This window comes from Dunckerocampus dactyliophorus, chromosome 3, assembly GCF_027744805.1.
Source record: "Dunckerocampus dactyliophorus isolate RoL2022-P2 chromosome 3, RoL_Ddac_1.1, whole genome shotgun sequence".
NCBI classification, from domain to species: Eukaryota; Metazoa; Chordata; class Actinopteri; order Syngnathiformes; family Syngnathidae; genus Dunckerocampus; species Dunckerocampus dactyliophorus.
The window spans coordinates 29071813-29097298 of NC_072821.1; the positions used below are offsets into that span (position 1 = coordinate 29071813).

At 39.4% G+C, this 25486-nt stretch overlaps 1 protein-coding gene across 2 annotated transcripts in view; it reads right to left on the reverse strand.

The window, feature by feature from the left end:
• arnt2 (aryl-hydrocarbon receptor nuclear translocator 2) overlaps nt 1-25486 on the reverse strand; it is a 68996-nt gene that overhangs the window by 20634 nt on the left and 22876 nt on the right. For both annotated transcript variants that reach the window (XM_054770182.1, XM_054770183.1), the window contains 7 exons: nt 25219-25432; nt 18902-19004; nt 11040-11105; nt 10367-10452; nt 5855-5931; nt 3738-3872; nt 2357-2431 (listed from right to left, as the gene is read on the reverse strand). In XM_054770182.1, coding sequence (XP_054626157.1) covers nt 2357-2431; nt 3738-3872; nt 5855-5931; nt 10367-10452; nt 11040-11105; nt 18902-19004; nt 25219-25432 — 756 coding nt within the window. The remainder of the gene's footprint in view (nt 1-2356; nt 2432-3737; nt 3873-5854; nt 5932-10366; nt 10453-11039; nt 11106-18901; nt 19005-25218; nt 25433-25486) is intronic.

The following is a 25486-nucleotide window of genomic DNA, read 5'->3' on the forward strand; positions in this document are numbered from 1 at the left end:
ATGTCATTTTGCCATCACATGAGGTGATACCTGTGACAACCTCTTCAATCAAGGGTCCTCAGTGTAATAGCTTTTCTTTTTAAATATACAACTAATAAGGCATCAAAATCAAGTTTGTTACCATTCATTGACATATTTGTGTATTTCTTGTTAAAATAGGGGGTCCTATAAAATAAAATACTTCATAAATGAATACAACTGAATTAGGGCAGAAGCTGATTAAAGGATGTAAACTTTTAAAGAGGAAAAAATATGAATTTATATGGTTTTTAATAATCAAAATCAATGTTGTTATGATGTACTGACATAAGGCTTTAATAACCTGACCCCAAACATTCCACTCGGCACTTCATAATTGTTATAGTATGTTATAGTTCTGATTAGGGAAGAAGCTGATGGAAATATTCTTAGAATATCTTTGAAACTAGAAAAAAATATGTGTTTATATGAATTTAGCATTTATATCCATTTGGGTCCTAAGTGTAATACATAAGGATTTCATAACTTCACCCCAACACATTCCACTGTGCACTTCATAATTTATAGGTTGTGGGGATGTTTTGTTTTTTTTTGGTTGTTAAAACAGGGGATGCTGTTTTGACAAAAAATGCTCAAACATGTAAAAGGATTAGCCAACAATGTTATAGTTCTGAGTTGGGAAGAAGCTGATAGAAATACTTGAAATACTTTGAAACTAGAACAAAATATACAATTATATCATTTTAGCATTTTTTAAAGGACCCTCTTATGTTTTCAAAACCACATTCGAAGACTGACAATGTTATCGTAGAATATGATGGATTCATAGTGGCACCAACAAGCAGGTGGAAAGTCCTTGCGTTGAACATATGACTGAAGTTGATACTGTATCTTTGTTCAGTGCGTCTCAACTATAACGGGGATCTTTGCACAGATAGACTACTACCCTTTTTCCCCTTTTTCTTTCACCTCATATTTGCTCCCAAATGCTGACACTATGTGGGTATGCATAAAGGAGGGAATGCATAAAGGTACAATCTGATGACCTGATTGAGGACTAATGTGTATATTTGTGGTACACAACCTCTCTGAAGGCCATACGGTGGCCTAGTGGTTGGCCACACAGTCAGGAGATCCGGAAGATGTGGGTTCAAATCTCCGCTTGGGCATCTCTGTGTGGAGTGTGCATGCTGTCTGCGTGGGTTTTCTCCGGGTACTCAGGTTTCCTCACCCATTCCAAAACATGCACGTTACGTTAATTGCCGACTGTAAATTGTCCATAGGTATGAGTGTGAATGGTTGTTGTCAATGTGTACCCTGCCTCTCGCCCGAAATCAGCTGGGATAGGTCTCCAGCATACCCGCGACCCTAGTGAAGATAAGCAGCATACAGGGTGGATAATAAATAAGACAAATAGAGCCACAAAGCTCAGGTAGTGCGGGTGCCCAGAGTCAGGACCAAACACGGTGAGGCTTTCAGTTTTACGGTGCCAAAATCTGGAACAATCTTCTAGAAGATGTGTGACAATCCTCAACTTAAGCAATGTATGCAAGCTTAAGCTTAATGCAAGCTGAATACACTTATTTATCTCGTCATTCTTCTTTGTTCCATGGAATCATTTATGGAACTTTATGTAGTGATTTTCTGTACAGCACTTTGAATTACCTTGTGTATGAATTGTGCTCTATAAATAAACTCACCTTGCTTTTGCCTTGCCTAAATTAGACAGCTATAATGTACGTGTTTAACGTACATTACGTACAGCAACAATTGTAAATGTGTTCTGGTGGCACAACAGGAAGTGACGTCGGAGATTCACAGTTGAGGTTTAGTTAGCTTGGCGTGGGTTATTCATTCAAACCTACAATGCAGTCAAGTCTGGTGCTTGGTGTCTCACCCAACAGTGATATTACTGACACCTAGTGACAAGTGTAGAATACTACTTATCAATACTGCGCCTTTGAATGGGTCTTCTGAATGCCTTATATTTGTATTCATTTAGCCATTTCTATGCTTGAAAATGGTTCATTTAGGGAAAAATATGTAAAATTGGCTTAAATATACATTAAAAAAAAAATAGAGTGAAGCCGCGAAATTCAAAGCACAAAGGGTCAAGGCATTACTGTATCATCAGTGAAGCAGAAAGACATGTAAAAATTGTGGGCTTTTTTAACAGTGGTGCATGTATGCTGTACATTTTACCTGTATTATCACCTATTTATAAAATATATTACTGATGAATGGTGAATGAGGTGTGTTTTTTATGGACAAAATGGCTGAATGAAATACATTTCTGAATATCTGCAAATTTGCGAGGTCGCAAACACTGAATCGCTTCCACTGTGTGTTTATATGGATATAAAGATGATGAAATTACCTGTTGAAAACTTTCTCTCAGGTGACTCTGGTCCTCGGGATGGCAAAACTCCAGAATGTCTTTCCCCAACAGGTCCTTCGCAACAAGAAAATAATCGTACATTTAAAAATTCAAATAAAGTGAGAAGAGCATAACATGATACTAATATTAATACTATGGAGTGTCTTCATGGGGAGTTCAGTATATAGAGTACGAGTATTTCATTGAATAGTCCCTCTCCCTCCAATACGTAGCAAAGATGTCGACTATTGAGCTGCTGTTGTACACTCATCACCAGTGAGCAAACTACGAGATTTGCTTTAACAAAGGGTGCATTGTTTTAATGTTTTATGATACATCAGTACTCGTTTTCTGAAGTAGTTCTGTAGCTTTTGACAATGTCTTTGTTTTTTTGCACCATTTAATAAAATCTGTAAATACCAATTTCGGTTTTCTGGACTTTGTCCCCCATACTGGTTTCATTCTGTATTTCCTCTCCAGTTTCTCTGGAAAGAGCAACGAGGCACAATCCAGCTGGAGGATGCTGGATTGTTCCTCTTCATCGTCTTCGATGCTACTTTGCACCACACCAAGTACTGAGAAAACGTTCTCTCATCCGCTTCCAGTTTCGTGCATCACAGTTTAGTATTCCTATCCCCGTTTTTGTTGTTACTCATTTTTGTGCATGGTATCATACTTTTTTTTTTTAACTGATCTTCAGGCCAGCCTCGTTGCTCCGCTCCTGTGCAAGCAGATGATATTTTTGATTGTAGCTGCTCTGTTTGCATTGATGTCTGAAGGTGATCACTAAAAGTTTGCAGGCGAGAGTGAAAATCTGAGGATCATGAGGAATTCAACTGAGGAATATGAATATAAATTATTAATAACTTATTAATAATGATCAATGGATGACATACATTTCTTGATATCATGGCATCTGTTCCTATAATTAATAATCAGTTATTGTCAAATGTAATGTTGCTGTTGGATTGTGAGCACACAATTCTATAATTATCTATTGACTGTACAATGTTTCTTTCTGTTTTTACTTCAATTATTTATTATTTGTTCCTATTATTTAAGGTATTTTTTTGCTATCATATAACCTACGTATTGCGATGCAATATTTATGTCATTTTGTTATTATTACTTTTACAGTATTTATGAGTTTTTCATTTCTTACCAAACAAGTTGTCTACAAACTTTTATCTTTGTCTTCTTCTTCAGCTATTATAAAATGGTAACCTGGTCCATGTTAAAAACAGGAAGTGTACAATTGCTAAGACATGGAGAAAGGGTTGGATTAACTAACTTCTTCCTACTCCTTTTCATGCAAAGGTAGGGCGCTCTGTTAAGCATGCTCCAGATAAGCCAAACCATTAGCATAGCATAGCTTGCTTACCTGAGGCTGATAGCCAATGACGTTGATGCAGCGCGGGTCGACAAAAGTGACAACGCCATCGGAGTTGTGGCGTGACAAGAACTCTGTGGGTACGGTGAGTCCGTTCATATCCATGGAGACTGGAGAGCTCGTCACCTGACGGTAGGGTAGAGCACATTTACATCAACCATTTTATCATCAATCTGAAGAAAGAAGATAAGGACTTTGTCAGAAAATGATATTTACAGTCCAATATATTATATATTTTCAGACATTAAATGTATTTTATTATTAATAGGACTGTCAAATTTAATCAGATTAATAAATTCTTGAATTAATTATGATTAATCGCCATTAGCAACTATGTCTGAAATATGCTTTTCTTTTAAAACTGTATTTAATGAAGAGAAACATAAATGACAGGACAGGATTGTATATATTTGTCTGTATTAACAGCTCCAAATGAACTGAATATGTCAATCAAGCTAAAAGATACCACACAAGTCTAAAAATCGATTTGTCTAACACTAGTCTCTTTAATAGTAGCAGAACATTTGAATCACACTTTAAACCGTGTTATGATGAGCAAATTGTACATCCAAATTAAGAGTTACGAAGTGAGTCATATATCCACTTCATGTTTTTCTTTATCTTCCTGTTTATTTACACACACACATGCACGCACGCATGCATACACATACACACACACACCCACCCACACAGACACGCATTGTAAAACAATTTTGTGTCCCTAAGTGCATCTCACGGATCCCTCTGCCGTCATAACAGAGAGGAGTGCTTGCTCTGGTGCGCATGTATTAATTACACTAATACATTTTACGTAATTAATTAAATAAATGAAAGTTACTGCTGTTAGCGCATTATTTTTGATAGCCCTAATTATTAATGTATTAAAAATTCAATTGGTACCATATGTGTGTATCAAGCTGGTGCGGCATGGAACGGAGGCGGTAAAGGTTTACATTACGGGGGTGAGTTAGAAACAAATTTAATGATAGATATACTTAAATACGTCAATATTATGGAGTGCATCCAGCAACACTCATGTTTTTCTACCACTACAACAATCCCTCGCCACTCTGCGCTTCGAACTGTGCGACTTCACTCTATCATTGTTTTTAAAAACATATTAGTTTATAAATCATGCAGTTTTGTGGTGGAATACGGCCTATTATCAGTCGAAAAATATGCATATTTAAACAAATTTGACATATTCAGCATTTTCAAACATAGAAATAGCTAAATGAATTAAAATACAAATGTAAGGCATTTGGAGAACTCATTCAAAGACATTGTAAGGATATGTAGTATTCTACACTGGTCACTAGGTGTCAGTAATGAGTAACCACTGCAGGAAATACTGTACAGAACAGAAAGTTAAAAAAAAAAGAACAAGTCTTATTTACGTCTAATATGTCTTATTTTCTCCGATTATGTCTATATTACTACACTGGGTAATAGGATTGTAAACATGACTATAGGGGAGTTATTTCATTTCTAGAGAGCTCTAATCATATTAAAAAGTGTATTTAGAAGGTCGTAAACAAATTGTCTATGCTCTAACAACAAAAATATTATTTTAATAAATAACAAGGCACACCCGCAGCCACTTTCCAATTAGTGGTGTTCTTCAGGAAGATGCCAGATTCCTTGTGTTCCATTCACTCTGAATCACGCAAAGAAGTAGTGTCTTTTATCAGGGTTTAGTATTCCTATTCCTGTTTTTGTAGCTACTCGTTTTTGTGCATTTCCTGCCACCTCCGTTGCACTGCTCCTGTTGCACCTTTTGGTCTAGCTTCTTTTTCGGTCGGAGCTTTTATTAGTAGTATTCACGATGCCTTTTTCTGTTTTTGTCTATTGCACTGTTCTTAAGCAAGCCAATACAAACTTTAATTTTTGCCAAACCAAAATCCAAACGTTACATGACCGGCTTTGTAGTGCTGGTTCAAACAAAAAATTAAATGAGATTCAAATAGTGTATATGAGTACTATATATACACCACATTTGCTTCTCGAATTATACATTCCGGACTTTGTAAACATGAAAAGACACACAGCTATGGTTTTGTTAGTTTTCTCAGAGGGATTTCTGCAACGATCCAAATGACTGCACACACCTGCAGTCTTCCAATTGCCACGAGGCAGTACTTCCCAGTCTGGCCTGCTTCTGTGTCTTCATCAGGTACTGTCATACCTGAGGGGAGATACAGTCTGGTGTGAAAGAGCCATTATTGCAAACATTTATCTTTCCTGTTGCCATTTGAACTTTGAAACAACATGTACCAGTCTCTTCTGAAATGATGTATTAGTCACAATGTTCAACATGACTCCTCCATACGAGTATCAGGAAAAGAAAAACAAGAATCCTTCTTGTTACCTCAGAGAGAAATTCACAGTCTGTTCAGGGGCCTCATTTATAAAAATGTGCGTGAAATCTGACTAAAATTCTGTGTACGCCAGAAACCCGAAATGTGCGTATGGACAAAAACATTCAGACCTATAAAAAGTGGAGTATGCTTTGAGAAGTGTGCATATGCAACTCTGCCTCAAGTTACGCCCTTTCCATGCCTCCACTTCACCATAGGAGATCAATGAAAAGTAACTCATGAATGTGGCGTCCATATTGACAGAGCCTTGACTAAATTGTAATGACGGCTGGTGGGAAGACAATGAGGATGAAGAAGCAGACTTTCACGGTAAAGGAGGTGGAAATACTGAAAAAGTATCATATTTGGAAGTCACAGCAGTGGCATAACCAATAAAACAAAGAGTGACTGACAGCAGGTCCACTGTCATCATGGATAAAGCAGGGCAAATCGAGGCGATTGACGCTTCTGTGGCGCTTATCCCCACTAGGGTCGCGGCAATAACATATTTCTTCTTCAATAATAAAACTCTAAGCTATTAAAATGGCATTATTTTTCCTCATAACATTACGAGTTCATTCTGGTAAAATAGCAATTTTTTTCTCTTGATAGAATAAGACATTTTTTCTCATAATATTTTGACTTTATTCTTGTAAAATTACGGCTATTTTTTTACATTTCTGCTGTTCTTTTTTTTTTTTTAAGTTTTCCCAAACAACTTTCTTCTTGTAAATTTTCTTCTCTTAAGTATGACTTTATTCCCATAATATTTTGACTGTAATATTTTCTGCAACCTAATTTTCCAAATATTACAACTTTAGAAATTTTTTTTGTTTGTTTCTCATAAAAGGTTCATAAGGTTATTTTTCCTCACAATATTACAATGTTATTCCTGTAAAATTACAACTTCTTCTTATTACATTAAAATTGAATTGCCTTAATATTTCGACTTCATTCTTCCAAAATTACTGATGATTTTTCCATTTTTGGTGTTTTTTTGATAAATTATATTTTTAGAATGTGCTGCAGGCCAATAAAAAAACAGCCGCAGGGCGAAACTGGCCCCCAGGCCGCACTCTGGACACTCCTGGGATAAATGACCATTTAAGGTTACTTTTACCTTCATTGAAGACACATGATGACGTGTTGACAAAGACAAGATGTGGCAGCAGGATCAACAAGGACACCAGCTTGGTGTCTTGCTATGTGTTATTTCCTGAATTCAATAGTGTTTTTCACCTTCTTGATCAAAAAGCTGGCACTTGCAACTTTCTTTGGCTCTATTTTGGGTTATTTTGCAGTCCTGATTAAAAGAAACTTGAGGTGAGAAACACAATTGAATTCAATACATGCTCTAATAATTGAATGCATATAGTAAAGCATCGAGCATCAAGCATCTAAAGGGCTAAGGTGATCATGTGCAGCTACATGCATGTTTTGGTTTCTAACCAGTAAGCATGTTATAAATTTCACATACTTCATCAGATCATCTCCAAATGGAAGCATAAATAATCATTTCTTTCGTCTTCTTTCTCCAGGGACACGCTTCATTCAGCAGGCAATTACAGCAGCAGGAGTGCACCATGTGCAAAGTTGTTTGTCCGCATCGCATGCCTTCTTCCCAAGTTTATGACTGCGTGTGCAGATGACAACCGTTTGCCAGCAGTCATGTGCCCGGGACATTCCGAAGAAATATTGCTGGTGTAAGGAATCTGTGTCAGCGAACACACATGTGGTACGTGACTTCATCCAGATACGTTCAAACCTTCAAAGGCTTTGCGTGATGTTCGCTTCCACAACAGAAGTGTCAGCCACATAGTTCACATTTTCAGATGGTATTCGATTAGCTTCTTATAAACAAGACAATGGAAAAAAGACGAGGATAAAACAATTATTCATCTTCCAAGCACATATGCTTTTTGGAATGGGACACATTATTTGTTGTGTACATACACTCAAAAAATATATAAATGCAACACTTTTGTTTTTGTTCCCATCTTTGATGAGCTGAACATTTTGTATGTACACAAAAGGCCTATTTCTCTCAAATGTTCTTGACAAATGTGTCTAAGTCTGTGTTAGTGAGCACTTCTCCTGTGCTGAGATAATCCATCGACTTCACAGGCGGGGCATGTCAAGATGCTGATTAGGCAGCATGATTATTGCATAGGTGTGCATGAGGCTGGCCACAATAAAAGGCCCCTCCAGAATATGCTGTTTTATCACACAGCACAATGCCAGAGATGTTGTTTTGAGGGACCGTGTAATTGGCATGTTGACTACAAGAAAGGCCAACAGAATTTAATGTTCATTTCTCTGTCATAAATCGTGCCCAACTTGGCAGTACGGTAATCCCTCATTTATAGAATTTAATTGGTTCCAGACGCGACTGTGATAAGTGAATTTCCACCATTTAGGATTCCTTATTTATAAATCAAATACTGTCGTAACCTGTTTACAACCTTCAACATAAGTTTTTAACATTATTACAGTCCTCTAGACATTAAATAACACCTCTATTGTCTATATTTGCGTATTACACAATACAGTACACATAACGGAAAATAAGACAAACAAGACTTGTGCTCGTGCGTGTTGCTGTAAATGTGTTAGGGCAGCTGATTTGGGGGGAGGGAGGGTTTACGGAAGTGATGTCAAGCATGGGTTACGGCCGCAACAGTATCCCGTGTTAGGGATTATTGTGCATGTTGTGAGATCATCCAAACCTGCAATAAAAGCCTGTTGTTCCGCTAAAACAAGTCTGATGCTTGTGTGTCTCACCCAACATTACACAAACATTAAATTAGCTTTTTTCCTAGTGACCTTTGTAGAATACTACGTAACATCACAACGTCGTTGAACGCGTCTTCTCCTGAATGCCTTATATTTGCATTTTAATTCGTTTAGTAATTTGTATTATTGAAAATGCTTAATTCAGACCAAAAATTCATAAAATTTACTTAAATATACATATTTTTGGACTAATAATAGGCAATATTAAACCACAAAACATCATGATTTATTCATGAAACGCAATTTGAGGCGCAAAGCGGTGAGGGATTACTGTACATACGTTTTAATAATACACTTTTTGCAGTGTAACCTCGGTTAGCGTTCGTTTCGGTTAACATCAAAACTTTATGTTTTGCCAGCGTTTGTGTACATTTTCCGGTTAGCGTACAATGGTACATAAACGATGAATGAAAGGGATAAAACAACATTTAAGGACTTTACATTTGCAAGTCGGAATGTTGGCAAAGACATGATGTGGCAGCGAGATCAACACGGACACCACCTTCGTGTTTTCAAATGAGTTTTTTCTTGAATTCAACAGTGTTTCTCACCTTCTTTGTCAAAATGCTGGCATTTGCAACTTTCTTTGGCTCTATTTTGGGTTATTGATGTGAGAAAAACTACTGAAGTCAAGAAATAACTCATGGCAAAACAGGAAGATGGTGGTGGTTGATCTCGCTGCCACATTGTGTCTTTGGGAACAGGCACTTCAACAATCACATCTGCATTGAAGGTAAAAGTAACCTTAAATGTTAATTTATCCCTTTCATTGTCAAACTATAATTGTAAAACTATAAAAACATTTTTGGCTTTCTGGAACAGATGAATTGCATTTACATGATTTCTTATCTTAATTGATTCAGTTAGCGTCCGTTTCGGTTAGAGTCTGACCTTCTTGAACGAATTAATGACCAATTTTCCACTGTATTTACATTGTATGTGATAAGAGGAGTTCTAATATTTGTAATCTCTAACGTGTATTATATGTTAGAGATTTTCAAATTAAAAACATCTCAATTTTCCATACTTTTTGAGTGATCTGAAGTCACATGTGTTATATAAATGATGTAAAAAGTAAAAATATGTGCACAGTCATACATTTAAGGTGAAACATAAAGGTAAACAAATGTGGAAAATCCTACACTGGAACCCAGAGATTTACTTTAAAGCAAACATCAGTTATGTCACGTGGCAAAAAGATCCACTTGAAAACAAAGAGATAGGATGTTAGCTTTGTACTGCGCCACAGCACACGCTACTGAAAAAGATACTAAAAGATGTGACCCGATGCTCACGCGCATCATATTGGGTACGAGAACCAGGTTGTTATGAATCTTTTCTTCAATGCACATCCTGATCAATGAGCTGGGCAAAAGCCACAGCTGCTTTCCATGAAAGACGGTCACAGTCTCTCAGGGGGCACAGGCTGCAGCATTGAGTGGAGGGTGTGCACACAAAGTATTTGTTTACCTGCAGGGGGCCATGCTTTGATATAGCCAGTGCAATGAACCACAGAGTACTGAGCCTCTCCTTCCTTCGACGGTCCGAGGCCATTCCTGTCGGTCAAACACAAACACACACCACATCATATACAGTATAGCTGACTAAAAGATGTGGAGCTACAACACTGTATCCTCTACAGTAGAGAAAGAAGTGTTTTTTTTGCAGTAGGTCCCAACAGCAGAGTGCTCCTGCTACATAGAGGATCTTTGACAAGCGTGAAATATGACTTTATTTCGGACTATATTATCCATTTGGTGAGGTAAAAATATGAAGGACTTACATTATATAGAAAATGAAAAAAAATACTGAAGGCTACCCTAGTCCTTAGCTTTCTGAAAACGTGACCCTCATAACAATTGAGTTGAATAACCTTGTTCCAGACCCTTCAGCATCACTTGTGTGCACAAATATGAATGTACACGTGAATGTACTATATAGGAACCACATTTACAGCAAATTGTAAATACATTTCAACTTGTGCACTCGATTATTGTTTTTCTAATGGTGTATAATTCCACCCTGCAAAAAGCAACAGTTCAAATAAATCATTAACACGCCAAAACTAAGTCACACCTATGAGTGTATGTAAACGTCAAATATAACACATTAGATAACACAAAAGACAAGGATCATGTAGTACCTGTATCGCTTCCTCATATTAGACAGACGGTTTAGTGAGATGTGATCCAGTGGAGCACTGCCACACCTGTGCACAAAAAACAACTCTGTCAGATTTTTCATGATGAACTTACACTGTGCTCCAACTACAATGCGCCCGGTGCCCCCACTTGCATCACACATGCATCACAGTGTAACCAACTGTAACGCAATCCACAACATTTTCATTTGTGATGTACACATGCAAATGCACAGCGCATGTGCTTTTTTTTCCTGATAAACATCCAACTTTTCTTATCTTATTCCCACTTTAATCATGTAGAATTAGGAGTTTTACTTGTAAAACATCTTTTCTTGTAGAATTACGTTTTCACATAATATGCCAACTTTCAGCATGTAAAGTTGCAATAATTTCTCATAAAATTCGTATTTTATTTGGAATGTTCAGTCTTTTTTCTCGTAAAATTACAACGTTCATGTTGTAAAATTGCTAGTTATTTCTGAAAAATGTCCCGCTTTTTCTAATAAGAAGGTTTTTTTTTTAAAGATTTACTTAATTTTTTCTCATTAGACTTTGGTCTTTGCAATAAAAATTGCAATAGTTTATATTAAAGTTAATATTATAGTATTAATATTAAAATTACAACTTTCTGCTTGTAAAATTATCAAATTTTTCTTCTAATATTCAAATATAAATCTTGTAAAATTCTCAAATAAAAAAAGGATATACAGTAATCTTTCGCCACTTTGTGCTTCAAATTTCCCAGCTTTACTCTATCACAGTTTTTCAAAAATATAATAATTTCTAAATCATACTGTGTTGTTGTTATATATAGCCTATTAGTTAACAAATGCATATATAAGCAAATTTTATGCATTTTTGTCAAAATTAAGTATTTTCAAGCATGAAAATGGCTAAATGAAGTAAAAAAAAAAAAAGGCATTCAGAAGACGCATTCAAAAATGTTGTCATGATATGTAGTATTCAGGGGTAGAAATTGCCAAAATCCAGTGGAAGCAATTTGTTGCTTGTAGATTTTAACTTTACAAGCAAATTGCTCATCTAAGAAGCAATTTTCAGGCAAAAAAAATGTGTTCATTTTTTCCAATGTTTTTTCATCAGCCCTTTTAAAGCCGTCTTCAATTGGAGTTGGTTTCTTGTTTGCTTCCAAATATTTGGCATACCTGGTTGCTAACAACCATTGGTGAAGTGTTGATTTAATGTGTTGCTGTATTGCCTCCTTTTTCACCCTGTTGCTACCAGTCATAAGAGCCGACCCACAATCTGAACCAGTACCATGTTCCTTGCACACCTCACACCAAATTTCGTAAACACAATCGTCGTCCTTGACTTTATAACCAATGTCCGTGTTCAATTCTTTCATCCACTTCCGAACTGTTTTTAACAAGCTGGTTATGGCGACATGAGATGCACCAGGTCTCGGTGGCAGCTGTCGTCCACCACTCACCGTCGGCGTCCAGGAAGTGTCACTGGTGCCTGTGGAGGGGCCTACTGAGGTTGAGTCCCACTGAGAAACCACGGGCTTATCCAAGTCATCAGCCGTTGTTTTTTGTTTTTTCGGAGGGTTGTTATTGTTATTGTTGTCCCGCTCCGAGGGACATGAGTCCGCCTTGGCAAAATACTTAGTAATCATCGTGTTCAGTCTGCAGATCGCCAGCTAAAACAGCAGCAGGACCAACATATATTGGTTTCCAACAGCAACAGACGATCTGCTGCAACACAGTTCGTGATTGGATGGGAATATGTCTCACGACCAATCAGAGATCTGCTTTCATACGCACCATGGCCATAATACTGTAATACCGTACTTTCCAGCGCAATTTGGTTTTCGCAGATTATATTGCCCCCTTATTCCCGTGACCGAACTGACCCGATCAAACTCAAAATAATTCGTCTTAGATGGAAAATCTGCACGATTTTGACAGTTTTTGCACGCATTTAGCAGGTTAATTTCGGTCCATGGTATTCTACATGGGTCACTAGGTGTCAGGAATGTTACTGTGATATTGAGTGACACACAAGCACCAGACTTGATCGCCGGAACACCAGGCTTTTATTTCAGCTTTGAATGAACTTTTGTGGCCGTAACTCACGTCAAGCTAAAACTCAACTCTGAACACCTGATGTTACTTCCTGTCCAACACCGGGACACATTTACAGCAACACACATGTGCACAAATCTTATTCTTGTCTTAAATGGCTTATTTCTGTCATTATGTCTACTATATTGCTCTAATAAAAGTGTAAAGATGACTATAGAGGTGTTATTTCATGTCCAGAGGGCTGTAATAATGTTAAAAAATGTGTTTAAAAGGTCATAAACAGGATTTCTATGCTCTAACTACAGAAATATTCCATTTATAAACTAGAGAAGCATTCGGAGAGCGCAGACGTCCGCCAAACCCCATAGTTCCCCCCATATTGTGATTCACACCAAAATTAGAATCCTACATTTTTTGGATCAGTCTTTGATATTTTGTAGAACCTGTATTTTTTTTCCAAGTGCTTTGACCATTTTTAGTGGAGCTATATGCACAAATGCCTCTCTGTTAAAGAATCCTTCAAAAAATTCCTGGATCCAGACAGTGATCCGGATCGCCCTCAAAATTTAATCAGTTCTTCCATATCCCATTTCCGACAATTCCTGAAAATTTCAACCACTGGAGGAACTGAGCTTGAGAAAGGGTCTACCAGTAACAATAACATGACATAAGCATGTCTGGGTTTAATAATGCTTTCCCTGAAATTCTGCTTGCAGATCACCGTGTGATCTTCTCAGCCATGTTTGTGTATGTGTTACAGAAGTGTTTTCTATTAGTCACTCGCAGACAGCCTGAGCGCCATGTTGTTTGAATTACAGAGAGCCAGGAATAGCAACACAAGAAGAACATGCCAATCCAATGAATTCCTAACAACTCAACACACTGCCCATGGCATGCAATTCAACTTGCAGGACAATCTGACAGCCATAAGACAAAACAAACTGGCCTCTGATTGTTCCAACTGCTGTCCAAAGCATACAACAGCATAAGTTTCTCTTCATAAAACAGGGGTGTCAAACTCGTGCCATGGAGGGCCGAGACACTGCAGTTTTTCTTTCCAGCCAGTCACTAAAGCAGGTGATTTTAATGATCAACACCTTCAGTTTGAGGGAAGGAGCTCATCAATTAAATCACCTGCTGAAGAAACTGGTTGGAGAGAAAACCTGCAGCGTCTCGGCCCTCCAGGGCCAGGACACATGTGTCATAAAATGTTCTCGGCCTCACTTTGTGTTCGTGCAAAGCTGATTTGACATAGTTTTGTAGCACTAGTATTTTACGAGACAGGAGTTTGTAAGAGTACATATGAAGTCATGTCTACCCAGTGTTTACCATATATACTGTTCATTCATTTGTGGCACCACAAAAGGATTTATTAAGGATTTTTGTCGTTTTTTTTTGCTTTAAGATTTGGCGCTATCTGCTCACCCTCACTCACATTCACATTATAATGATGTGAATAAATGGCTTGTTGGTACAACTCCGTCCAGTAGATGGCATCGTAAGTCTACAAAGTTAGAAGCTTGCATTCCGCGCTTTTCCACTTGCAAGCAGTAGCCATGAATTAGACTGACAACTAGGGGTGTCGCGATCCGATATTGATATGGGATATTGGTCCGATATCAGCAGAGTACAATACAGTAATCCCTCTCCACTTCGCGCTTTGAATTTCACAGCTTTGCTTTTTCAAAAATATTTTAGTCATGCTGTTCCGTGGTTGAATACAGAGTATTAGTTAAAAAATATCCATATTTAAGCACATTTTGAGTTTTTGCCTAAATTAAGTATTTTCAAGAATAAAAATAGCCAAATGAGGTAAAATACAAATATTCATCATTCAGAATACAAATTCAAAGGCGTTGTGATTAGGGTTGAGCATCAAGTCTCAAGCATCAATGAGAACCGGGACTAACGTTCCAATTCTCCTGGGATCGTTCACATTTTTAAATTTCTATTTCTCGTTTCGATGCCCAGTCCCCCAACCGGAAGAAATAGCAGCGACACCAACCAAGAAGAAGCGGCAACAATATTTGGCTTAACTTCATAAAAAAACAAAAAAAGCACAACATTTGCAACACAATGGTATCATGCAAAGGGAGGGTGCACGACAAACATGATTAAACACACCAAGATTCATGGTGTAGAAATAACAGAGTACCCCTGTCTTTGATGCGCTACGTCGGACTTCCTCTAAGCAGAATCACGAAAGTCAAACAATAAATGAGGTCTGTCTCATGCCAGTGTAACCAAAGTTTGGTGTATATAAAGGACGGGAGCCGCGGCTGCAGCGTGCAAGTTTATTCATGTACATGTATGTATTCATGTATGTCAGCGCGTCTCTTTTAACAAACGTCAAGAGACCTTTTCAACCCACACAACACACTTCCGGCCTTCAAAATCAGAGCACTGTGGACTACATCTTGCTTAGCTGTGGCAACAAAATAATAAAATAAGGGTGTCGTAAAAAATAGCTTACACGAACATTAAGGCAGCAAAATATATAATATATAATAATAATATATAATACTGTATATAATGATATATAATACTAGTGCTAATATGGTAGCTCAAGACTCATAGCTCATAGACAAACCTTTTACAAGTTGTTTGATATTCTCCAGCCACGTTAGTGCAGGTTTAAGTGCCTGCAGCATCACACACTTTTTAAAGGTATAGTTCATATTTTTTGACATGAAGTTGTATGACATCCCCATCAACAGTGCAGGCAATTAACAGCAACTTACCCCCCACTTGGTTTTGTAAGTCCAGTTCTAGTCGGATTTCGGTGATGAAGAAAGTGGTTCCACTTACTGTAGTTGCTGGGGACATTTGACCTCTCAAAAGAATATGTATTCAAAAAATTTGCACCATAAAAAAGCCTTCTCAAAAAAATCTGACCTCACAAAACGCTCAACATTATACAGTATATGTCTCCCGCTGTATCCCTGCGCACTGTTGCATATGCATTCATGTGTATGAGGACACTCGCATCTTCTTCCGCTGTGGAACACATACGTAAAGAAGATGGACGAGGCACTCAGTCACGGAAGAAGAGTTGTATTACCGTAAGTGTGTTCATCCCATACACATGAATGCACAGGAGACAGTCTGCAGGGATACGGCGGGAGACATATATAACGCCGAGCGTTTTGTGAGGTCTGATTTTTTTGAGTAGGCATTTTTGTGATGCAAATGTATTATTCTTTTGAATGCACATTGTTTGGAGAAGCCAAAGTCTTTACTTAAAAGTCCCCAGCAACTAAGTGGAACTATGTTCTTCATCACCAAAATCCGACCAGAACTGCACTTAGGAGACCAAGTCGGGGGTAAGTCGCTGTTAATGGAGTACACTGATGACGGGGATGTCATACAACTTCATGACAAAAAATCCAAACTATCCTTTAACACATAAACAACTGCATAGGTGGAAATGTTTTTAATGAGTTTTTTAAAAGCAAACATCATTTGTGGAAGTGTACTCCTGTGAAAATAAATCTGTGAGAAATTCATAGTGTTTGATTCTCCGTTGGGAATCTCTGTGTGGAGTTTGCGTGTTCTCCCCGTGCGTGTGTGGGTTTTCTCCGGGTACTACGGTTTCCTCCCACATTCCAAAAACATGCATGTTAGGTTAATTGGCGACTCTAAATTGTCCATAGGTATGAGTGTGAGTGTGAATGTTTGTTTGTCTGTATGTGCCCTGTGATTGGCTGCCGACCAGTCCAGGCTGTACCCCACCTCTTGCCCGAAGGCAGCTGGGATAGGCCCCAGCATACCCGCGACCCGAGTGAGGATAAGCGACATAGAAAAAGATGGATGAATGGAAAAATTCATAGCAAAGTTGATAAAATGCTTATATCATTAAAACAATTATGAGGAAGTTCAGACATTTCAACAACAAAAAAACTGGTTAGTGCCGTCGTTTAAACCAAGCAAATTTTTATTGCCCCTTCTCTTAAAAGCATCAGAATCAAGAATCGTTAGGAACGAGTAATAACAACCAGAATTGTTCAAATTTAACGATGCCCAACCCTAGTTGTGATCATGTGTCGTTTTCTACACTTGTCACTAGGTGTCAGTAATGTTTCTGTAATGACACACAAGCACCAGACTTCAAGATTCAAGAGTTTGATTGTCGTATGCATAGTAAAACAGGCAGTTATACTATGCAATGAAATTCTTATTCTGTTCATTCTGTTCATTCTGTTCATTGAGACTTGATCTCAGGTTTGAATTATCTCACAACAGGTACAATAATCCCCAACACCGGCTACTGTTGTGACAGTAACCCACACCAAGCTAAAACTCAACTCAACATCGCTTCCTGCCACCGGAACATATTTATGAGTTTTATTTATGTCCTAAATTGCTTATTCTCTCCTATTATGACTGGGTAATAGGAGTGGGTAATAGGAGTGTAAAGTGTAAAGGTGATTATAGGTGTGTTTGTTCATGTCCAGAGGGCTCTAATAGTCTTAAAGATTATATTAGGATGTCGTCAACAGGTTTTGTATGCTCTGACTACAAAAACATTGTATTTATCAATAAGGGATCTTATTCTGCAGAAATTCACTATTGGTCTGGAACCAATTAACCGCGATAAACGAGGGACAGCTATATGAGATCATATCAGCCTGTGTCTAAAATCTTCAATGTTGGCACTCCTATACAAGCAGTCGACTGCAGACTCCGCCCTAGCCTATCTATCAAGCAGTGACCGGACAGAGCCCACGTAATCACAACAACTGTCTGCTAATATGTTTAGCAAGGAGCAGGAATGATATCGGCCGTTTGGCAGTATTTTCCATGAAAGTCTGTGGTGGCACAGAACTGGAGAAGTTTAAAACGACCACTTTCGTCACGCATTTGAAGCAGCATCACTTGGGAAGCTCCCACAGGATGGCAAAAAAGTACATTAGCCATCACAGAAAAGACCCAGCCCCCTTCAGTGGTGAGTAATGTTGGGTTTAAACACTTCATCGAGCACCTTGAGTTTCGCTACATTATGTCTAGATGCTGCTACATTGTGGCTAAAACTATAACCCACATGCAGAAGTAAGTAAATGGGTCAATTTTTCTCATCTTCTCTCAAAATATGTAATACAAGTATGTATGATTTGTGCTGAGGCTGAAATTCAAGGCTGGAATACTGGTATTGGAAGTGAAAAAGTTATATCAGGCAACAGTGACAACAGTGCAGAAACGACAGTCATTAAACACAATGACAGTCTTAGCACAATAAAGCAACCTTTTACTTGTCTGCACACACACAAGTTGAGTTTGGTGTCATTGTCAAATACGCGAATCAGATTATGATATCAGAAAAAATTAAATGTGCCATTCTTGTTTCAAAACAAACTGCATCAGGAAAAAAAAAAAGTATTGTTCATAATACCATCAGCCTTCCTGCTCATATAGAATAGAGCACCGCTTTTCGTGCACAGCTCACTCCTAACTCTCCAAAATATGCATCACACACTTATTACATGAATATAAAATTTATAAGTAATGTATAAGTACTCACTTGTAAGTACTCCCTGGTAATGTCACTGTGTCATTCAAGGCCGACCGGACAAAGTGTGTTTCATGAAAAAACATTAGAACTGAAGCATAAAGACAGGCCACATCTTACTTGTATTATCACGTATTCATAAATTATTACCCATTTAGAGTGAATGAGATGTGTTTTTTGCGGGAAAAAAAATTGCCTATTTTGGAGAAAAAATCTAAATCAAAAACATTTTTAATCATTTTTTAATCAAAAATTTGCAGGACAGCGTGACTGCTGAATTGTGAATGTGTTTACTACATATGTTTAACACAAACCTCATGCGGCAGATGAAGGAGCGCCGGGAGCCCATGCACATTCTCATGGAGGACTGTTGCCCCTCCTTCTTCACGGTTCCTGTCTTAAGATCAAGAATCCGTCCTGTAACACAGACACAAACAACACCTGATTTGAAATAGGCAACAGTTGCAAATGTGCCAAAGGGGAATAAATCCATCCATACGTTACTTTTTACAGTGTACACACAGCAAGATGACAGTTGATAGAGGGATGGTTGAATGCTAGGTCTTCAGCTATACATATACGACTTTGATCTTTATCCAATGACAGGTATAGTTTTGCTTATCTCTGCCTAGAAACGGGCCATGCCGTTTCCCTTTACTGTTTCTCTTGCCATGCCAACAACTGTGAGTGTTGTATCGTATTCGCGTCCTCCCGTTTCTTCTATTACGGTCATTATCCATTATTATCCATCCATCTACTCATTTTCTTCTTGTTACCCGGGTCACAGCAGGGCCAGCAGTCTCAGTTGGGAAGCCCAGATTTGTCAGTCTCAGGCCAGCTGGGAGACATTATCCCTCCAGTCTGTCCTCTGTCTACCCCAGGACGTTCTCCTGACTGAGCATGCCCGGAACACCTCACCAGGCTTGCATTCAGATCGCACCCGGACTAGATGCCTGAGCCACCTCAACTGGCTCCTATCCATGTGAAGGAGCAGCAGCTCTACTCTGAGCTTCTCCCGGATGTTCTGAATGAACAGCACCTCTGGATTGGCAGACCTCAGCCTCCCTGGGAAGGTCTATTGCGGAGTGCTCGAGAGAAGGGTACGACCGTTAGTCCAACCTCAGCTTCAAAAGGTGCAATGGAGTTTTCCTCCTGGTCAGGGAATACAGAACTAGATCTACATACTTGCAAAGGTAATGGAGCGTGCATGGAAGTTTTCCCAACTGGTCCACATGTGCTTTGTGGACATAGAAAAGGCATTCAACTGAATGCTGTGTGGGGTACACATGCTGTGACCTTCAGTGCTTACTGGGGTGGTGAAGTGTGAAGTGAAGTGAGTGTAAAGCTTCTAGGATAAGACTCAGCACTTCCAAATCTGAGGCCATGGTTCTCAGCCGGAAAAGGGTGGATTGCACCCTTCAAGTTGGGAGTGGGGTCTTGCCCCAGGTGGATGAGTTCAAGTACCACTCTTGTGAGGGAATGCTGGAGCGTGAGATCAACAAGCGGATCGGTGCAGCATCTGCTCTCGATTTACCCTATGTTACTTCCCTCACCTATGGTCAAGAGCTTTGGCTAGATCACAGATACAAGTGGCCGAAATGAGTTTGCAGCTTATATTAAGATGAATTCTCCCACTGTTTCCTTGTGTTGCTGCCATTCTTGTTCCTCTGTCCTGTTGCACCTGTTTGCCAAGCAAGTTTTGAGTTGCTTGTGAGGATGTGGGTACACAGCTGATTCAAGGCCAGTGGAAATTATGTCAGTGTCAGTAAGTAGTAAAGACTCCAGAAAAAAAAAGTGGCCCAAACTACGCACATACTTTTTGATGTTCAATGTTTTATTGTTAATAGTTGAAATTGTAAATCCAAAATCCTTTAATCTGAGTGCCTTATTCAATAAAAACTGTGGAATTGATTAGCATTTTTTGAGCCCATGGTTGTTACATGTCACATATACATATTGAATAACTATGATCTGGTGTACATTGAGGCAGAATGTACCATGTAAAAAACCCAGAAAACCGCAGAGCGGCACAAACAGGATCATCAATGCCATTGCAACAGGACTCATCCCTTCCAGATGGAAAAGGAATGTGCACCATCTTGCAAATATAAACTTGACTGATGTTTTGCATGTGATTGTGGTGATGTTCTTTGTGTCTATTTATAACAAAGATCACCCACAGGTCAGGATGCCTTCAAGACAGAATCGTACTACGGTACTTATATGCAGTAGTACCAAACAGTCATAGCGTCTGTCCAAGTGAGTTGACATGTACACACATCAAACGTGTGTGTGTGTGTGTGTGTGTGTGTGTGTGTGTGTGTGTGTGTGTGTGTGTTGGGGGGGATTGGTGTGATGGAGTCCAGTCAGACCCGTGTGCGTATCGTATTTGACTGTACAATAGATCCCTGCTTTTCATGCTGGTAAGTTCCTGTTGAGGAAGTGCTCACATGAACTCTGCAGTATGCCTTACAGGTTTTAATGTTAGTACAGTAGGCCACGTGGTAAAGTACAAAGTACATCTCTGACATGTTAGAGCCAAATAAACCACCTCGGGGTCCGAGAAGCTCAGGGACGGGTCTCCTGCGAGTGCCCAGAGTCAGGACTAAACATGGTGAGGCTGCGTTTCAGTTTTATGCTGTCAAAATCTGGAACATTCTTCCTGAAGATGTGCGACAATCCTCAACTTTGGCAATGTTCAAATCCAAGCTGAAAACATTTTCATTCAACTGTGCATTTGATCAGAACTGAACTGAAAGTATTTTATCTGCACTCTTCATTTTTTTTGTTGTTGTTAGTTTTTATGTAATAATTTTAGGATGATTTTATGTTTTTATGGAATGATTTTATGAAACTATTTTACCCTTCTTTTCTGTAAAGCACTTTTAATTAACTTGTGTACAAAGGGTGCTCTATAAATAAACTTGCCTCGCCTTGCCTTACAGATACCTTGTGTGTTCCACATGTGTTACTTGATGTGTTATTTTTGGTTGCGCCCTGAGTGAGGTAGGCGTTTGGGTTGTTAAACTTCTGTTGGTTTGGTGATGTGTTGTGATGTTTGTAGTTACAGCATAGAAAACCTGTTTCTGACCTTCTAAATATGTTTTTTTAACATTACTACAGACCTTCATCCACCCAGCCATCTTTTTCCATTTATCCGAGGTCAGGTCGCAGGGGCAGCAGCCCAAGCAGGGAAGCCCATATTTCCCTCTCCCCGACTACTTCGTCCAGCTCCTCCCGGCGGATCCTGAGGCATTCCCAGGCCAGTTGAGAGACACTCTTGCAAGTGTCCTTGGTCTTCCCAGAGGCCTCCTACTGTTGGGACGTGCCCTGAACACCAGTGCGTCCTGACCAGATGCCAGAGCCACCTCATCTAACTCCTCTCAATACGGAGGAGCAGCGGTTCTAATCCGACTTTCTCCCAGATGACAGTGCTTCTATCTCTATCTCTTACGGAGAGCCAAGCCACCCTACAGAGAAAACTCATTTCGGCCACTTGTACACTAGTCCTACCCTAGCTTGATCTAGTCCTTTTGGTCACTACCCAAAGGTCATGACCATAGGTGAGGGTAGGAATGTAGATCAATCTGTAAATTGAGAGCTTTGTCTTTTGGCTCAACTCCCACTTCACCACAACAGACCGATGCAGAGTCTACATCACTGCATGAACAAGACCCTTACGTACTTAAACTCTTCCACTCGGGACAGGATCAGGGACAGGGCCGACCCGGAGATGGCACACCACCCTTTTCCGAGCGAGAACCACGGACTCTGACTTAGAGGTGCTGATTCTCATTCCAGTCGCTTCACACTCGGCTGCGAACCAATCCAATGAGTGTTGAAGGTCACGGCTTGATGAAGCCAGCAGGACCACATCATCTGCAAAAAGTAGAGAGCCAATCCTGCAGCCACCAAACCCGAACCCATCAATGCTCTGGCTGCGCCAAGAAATTCTGTCCATAAAAGTAATGAACAGAATTGGTGACAAAGGGCAGCCCTGGCGAAGTGCAACCCTCACTGGAAACAGGTCCGACTTATTACCGGCAAAGAGAACCAAACTCTTACACCAGTCATACAGGGAAAGAACGACCTGAATTAAGTGGTTACCCATATTCCCGGAGTACTCCCCAAATAATTCCTCGAGGAACACGGTCGAATGTCCAAGTCCACAAAACACATGTAGACTGGTTGGGCAAACTCCCAGGCACCCTCAAGGACCCTGCCGAGAGTGTAGAGTTGGTCCACAGTTCCAACTGAAAACCATACTGCTCCTCCTGAATCCGAGATTCCACTATCCAGTGGATCCTCCTCTCCAGGACCTCTGAATAGACCTTACCAAGAAGGCTGAGAAGTGTGATCCCAAGATAGTTGGAACACACCCTCCGGTCCCCCTTATTAGAGACCTCTAGAAATGATAGAACACCCCTCTAGTCACCTTTACACTCATATTACCTAATATAGTAGACATAATAACAGAAAATAAGACATAAGTAAAATAACATAGACTCACAAGTTAGCATTGGGAGAGTTCCTTGTTTTTTTCTGGACAGTGTACATCCTGCGGTGGCTCCTGACTCAACAATGTAATGTAATGGCAGCTGAATGACACCACATCAGGATGGCTGCAAATTAGTCAGCCTTTTTATTTGAAATAGACACAGGGCACTATGTTTTACATGCAGATGTCTAAAAACATCTCCTGAACAGCTCAACACTTCCTAGTTTTCTTCTTATATGGACTTATTTCCTAAAAACTAGTTCTAACCCTGCATGCAGAATGTCACTTCCCTCTATAGTTCACAATCTAAACAGCAGCTCAAAACTGCACAATTCACCTGTCGCTACTGTAAAATTACTGACACCTAGTGAACGGTGTAAAATAGTACTAGATATCACCACCATGTATTTAAATGTGTCTTCTGTAATGCCTAATATTTGTATTATACTTAATTTAGCCAATTTTATACACGAAAATGCTTCATTCAGTCCAAGAATACGGTAAATTTGCTATATGTATATTCTTTAACTAGAGATGCTCTGTGGAAAAGCACATGATCAGCATATGCCGATAATGCCTTTCGATGCCAATCACAAAAAACAGTCAGCTTTGGCTCGTGCTATTGTAGCCTGCAGAGATCCCTGTGTAGTGTCCTACTCTAATGTCTTGGGTAGTGCCCCCTACCCCATTCCTTGACACTGCGCAGGCGTGCAGCCACAAAACCAAAACAAACATGTCTGCCGTGTGGAACTTGCCATGCCATTTGAGAGAGTGATGTAAAGTTTGCATCCTGCAATACATGTCACAAAAATATCTTGTGGCAGTAGCACGTTAAATAGCTTTAATTTAATACGGCATTTGAAGAACAAACACTGAAAGAAATATAGTGAGTTTTCAAGGCTCAAGGTGCGTCGATGTGCAACACTCGTCCGTATGCGCGTGACAGTCAGAAGGTTAAACAAAGAACCCCCCAAAAAATATTTGGAAATAAATATTTCACAGACATAGCCCCGCTAGAGCTCCATTCAAAGTGTCCTTAAGGAAGGTGTCGCATCCTCTGTAAGTTTCACAAGTGATATATGTTCGCTTGAAAAAGTAAGTCAAATATGTTTTTGTCTAAATTAAGGTGATTTTATTTTTTTTTTCCAGATCATATAGCCAATAGTAGGGGTGCAGCCAGGAATTCTGCGTCCCATTAAAAAAAAAAAAAATCATTCTTGTTACAGCAGAAAATATCTAACACAATAATGCCCTCTAGTGAGCACATGGGCTCAATGTTTTCAGTCAGCCTTTCACAACTATGAGTCTCAGCACTATCACACACATTAATCATTTCAACCTAACTTTACAGTGGCCTAGTGGTTAGCATGTTGGCCACACAGTCAGGAGATCGGGAAGATCTGGGTTCGAATCTCCGTTGGGCATCTCTGTGTAGAGTTTTCTCCCCGTGCGTGCGTGGGTTTTCTCCAGATACTCCGATTTCCTCCCACATTCCAAAAATATGCATGTTAGGTTAATTGCCGACTCCAAATTGTCCGTAGGTATGAATATGAGTGTGAATTGTTGTTTGTCTATATGTGCCCTGCGATTGACTGGCGACCAGTCCAGGGTGTACCCCGCTTCTCACCCATACCCGCGACCCTCGTGAGGGTAAGCGGTATGGATGGATGGTATAATACAGTGTTCCCTCGTTTTAGGTTCCAAGAAAGTAGTGTATTGGAAGTTTTTTTTTGTTTTTTCGTTTAATAGAACAGAAAACACATGCACAGGGAGAACATGAAAAAACGCCCCAAATCTCAGGGGACTGAACTGATGCTATGTCTTAGAAGACATTTCGCCTCACACTAGAGACTAGAGCTATCCTAGCTATCTACTCTTTCAGCATGAACTTATGAAGCCTGCTCAGCTGAGAGTCCAGTTGCCATCCATTCAATGCCCTGAGAATACCATGACCTGCATGACTGAGAATATTCATTTTAACTTCATCAAAACTGAAGAGATACAATTTTTGGTTCATCTTGACATCTAAAATATTATTACAAAAGCATAACACTTGAACAGGATCCTGTGTTCCACTCAAAAAGAGATTTCTATGGGGGTGATGTACAACCATGAATCTACAGTATCATCTACCTGTCATGGAGTTTTCTGAGGTGCTGAGTTGTTCCCTTAGCTTGTCGACATCGTCTGGATGGACCTGTTCATACAGAGTGCTTCCAAACCACTCAGACTGGGGGTGGTTCAACACGGGTGTCACTGAGTCAGAGACGTAGATCACGCGTCCCGTCTCTGCCGCCACAACAAACAGGAAACCGTCAGCAGCCTCCAAGATCAGATGCTTCAACTCCTACAGCCAAAAACAAAGCAAATTAATGTAAAGATATAGTTAAAGGTGTGTTAC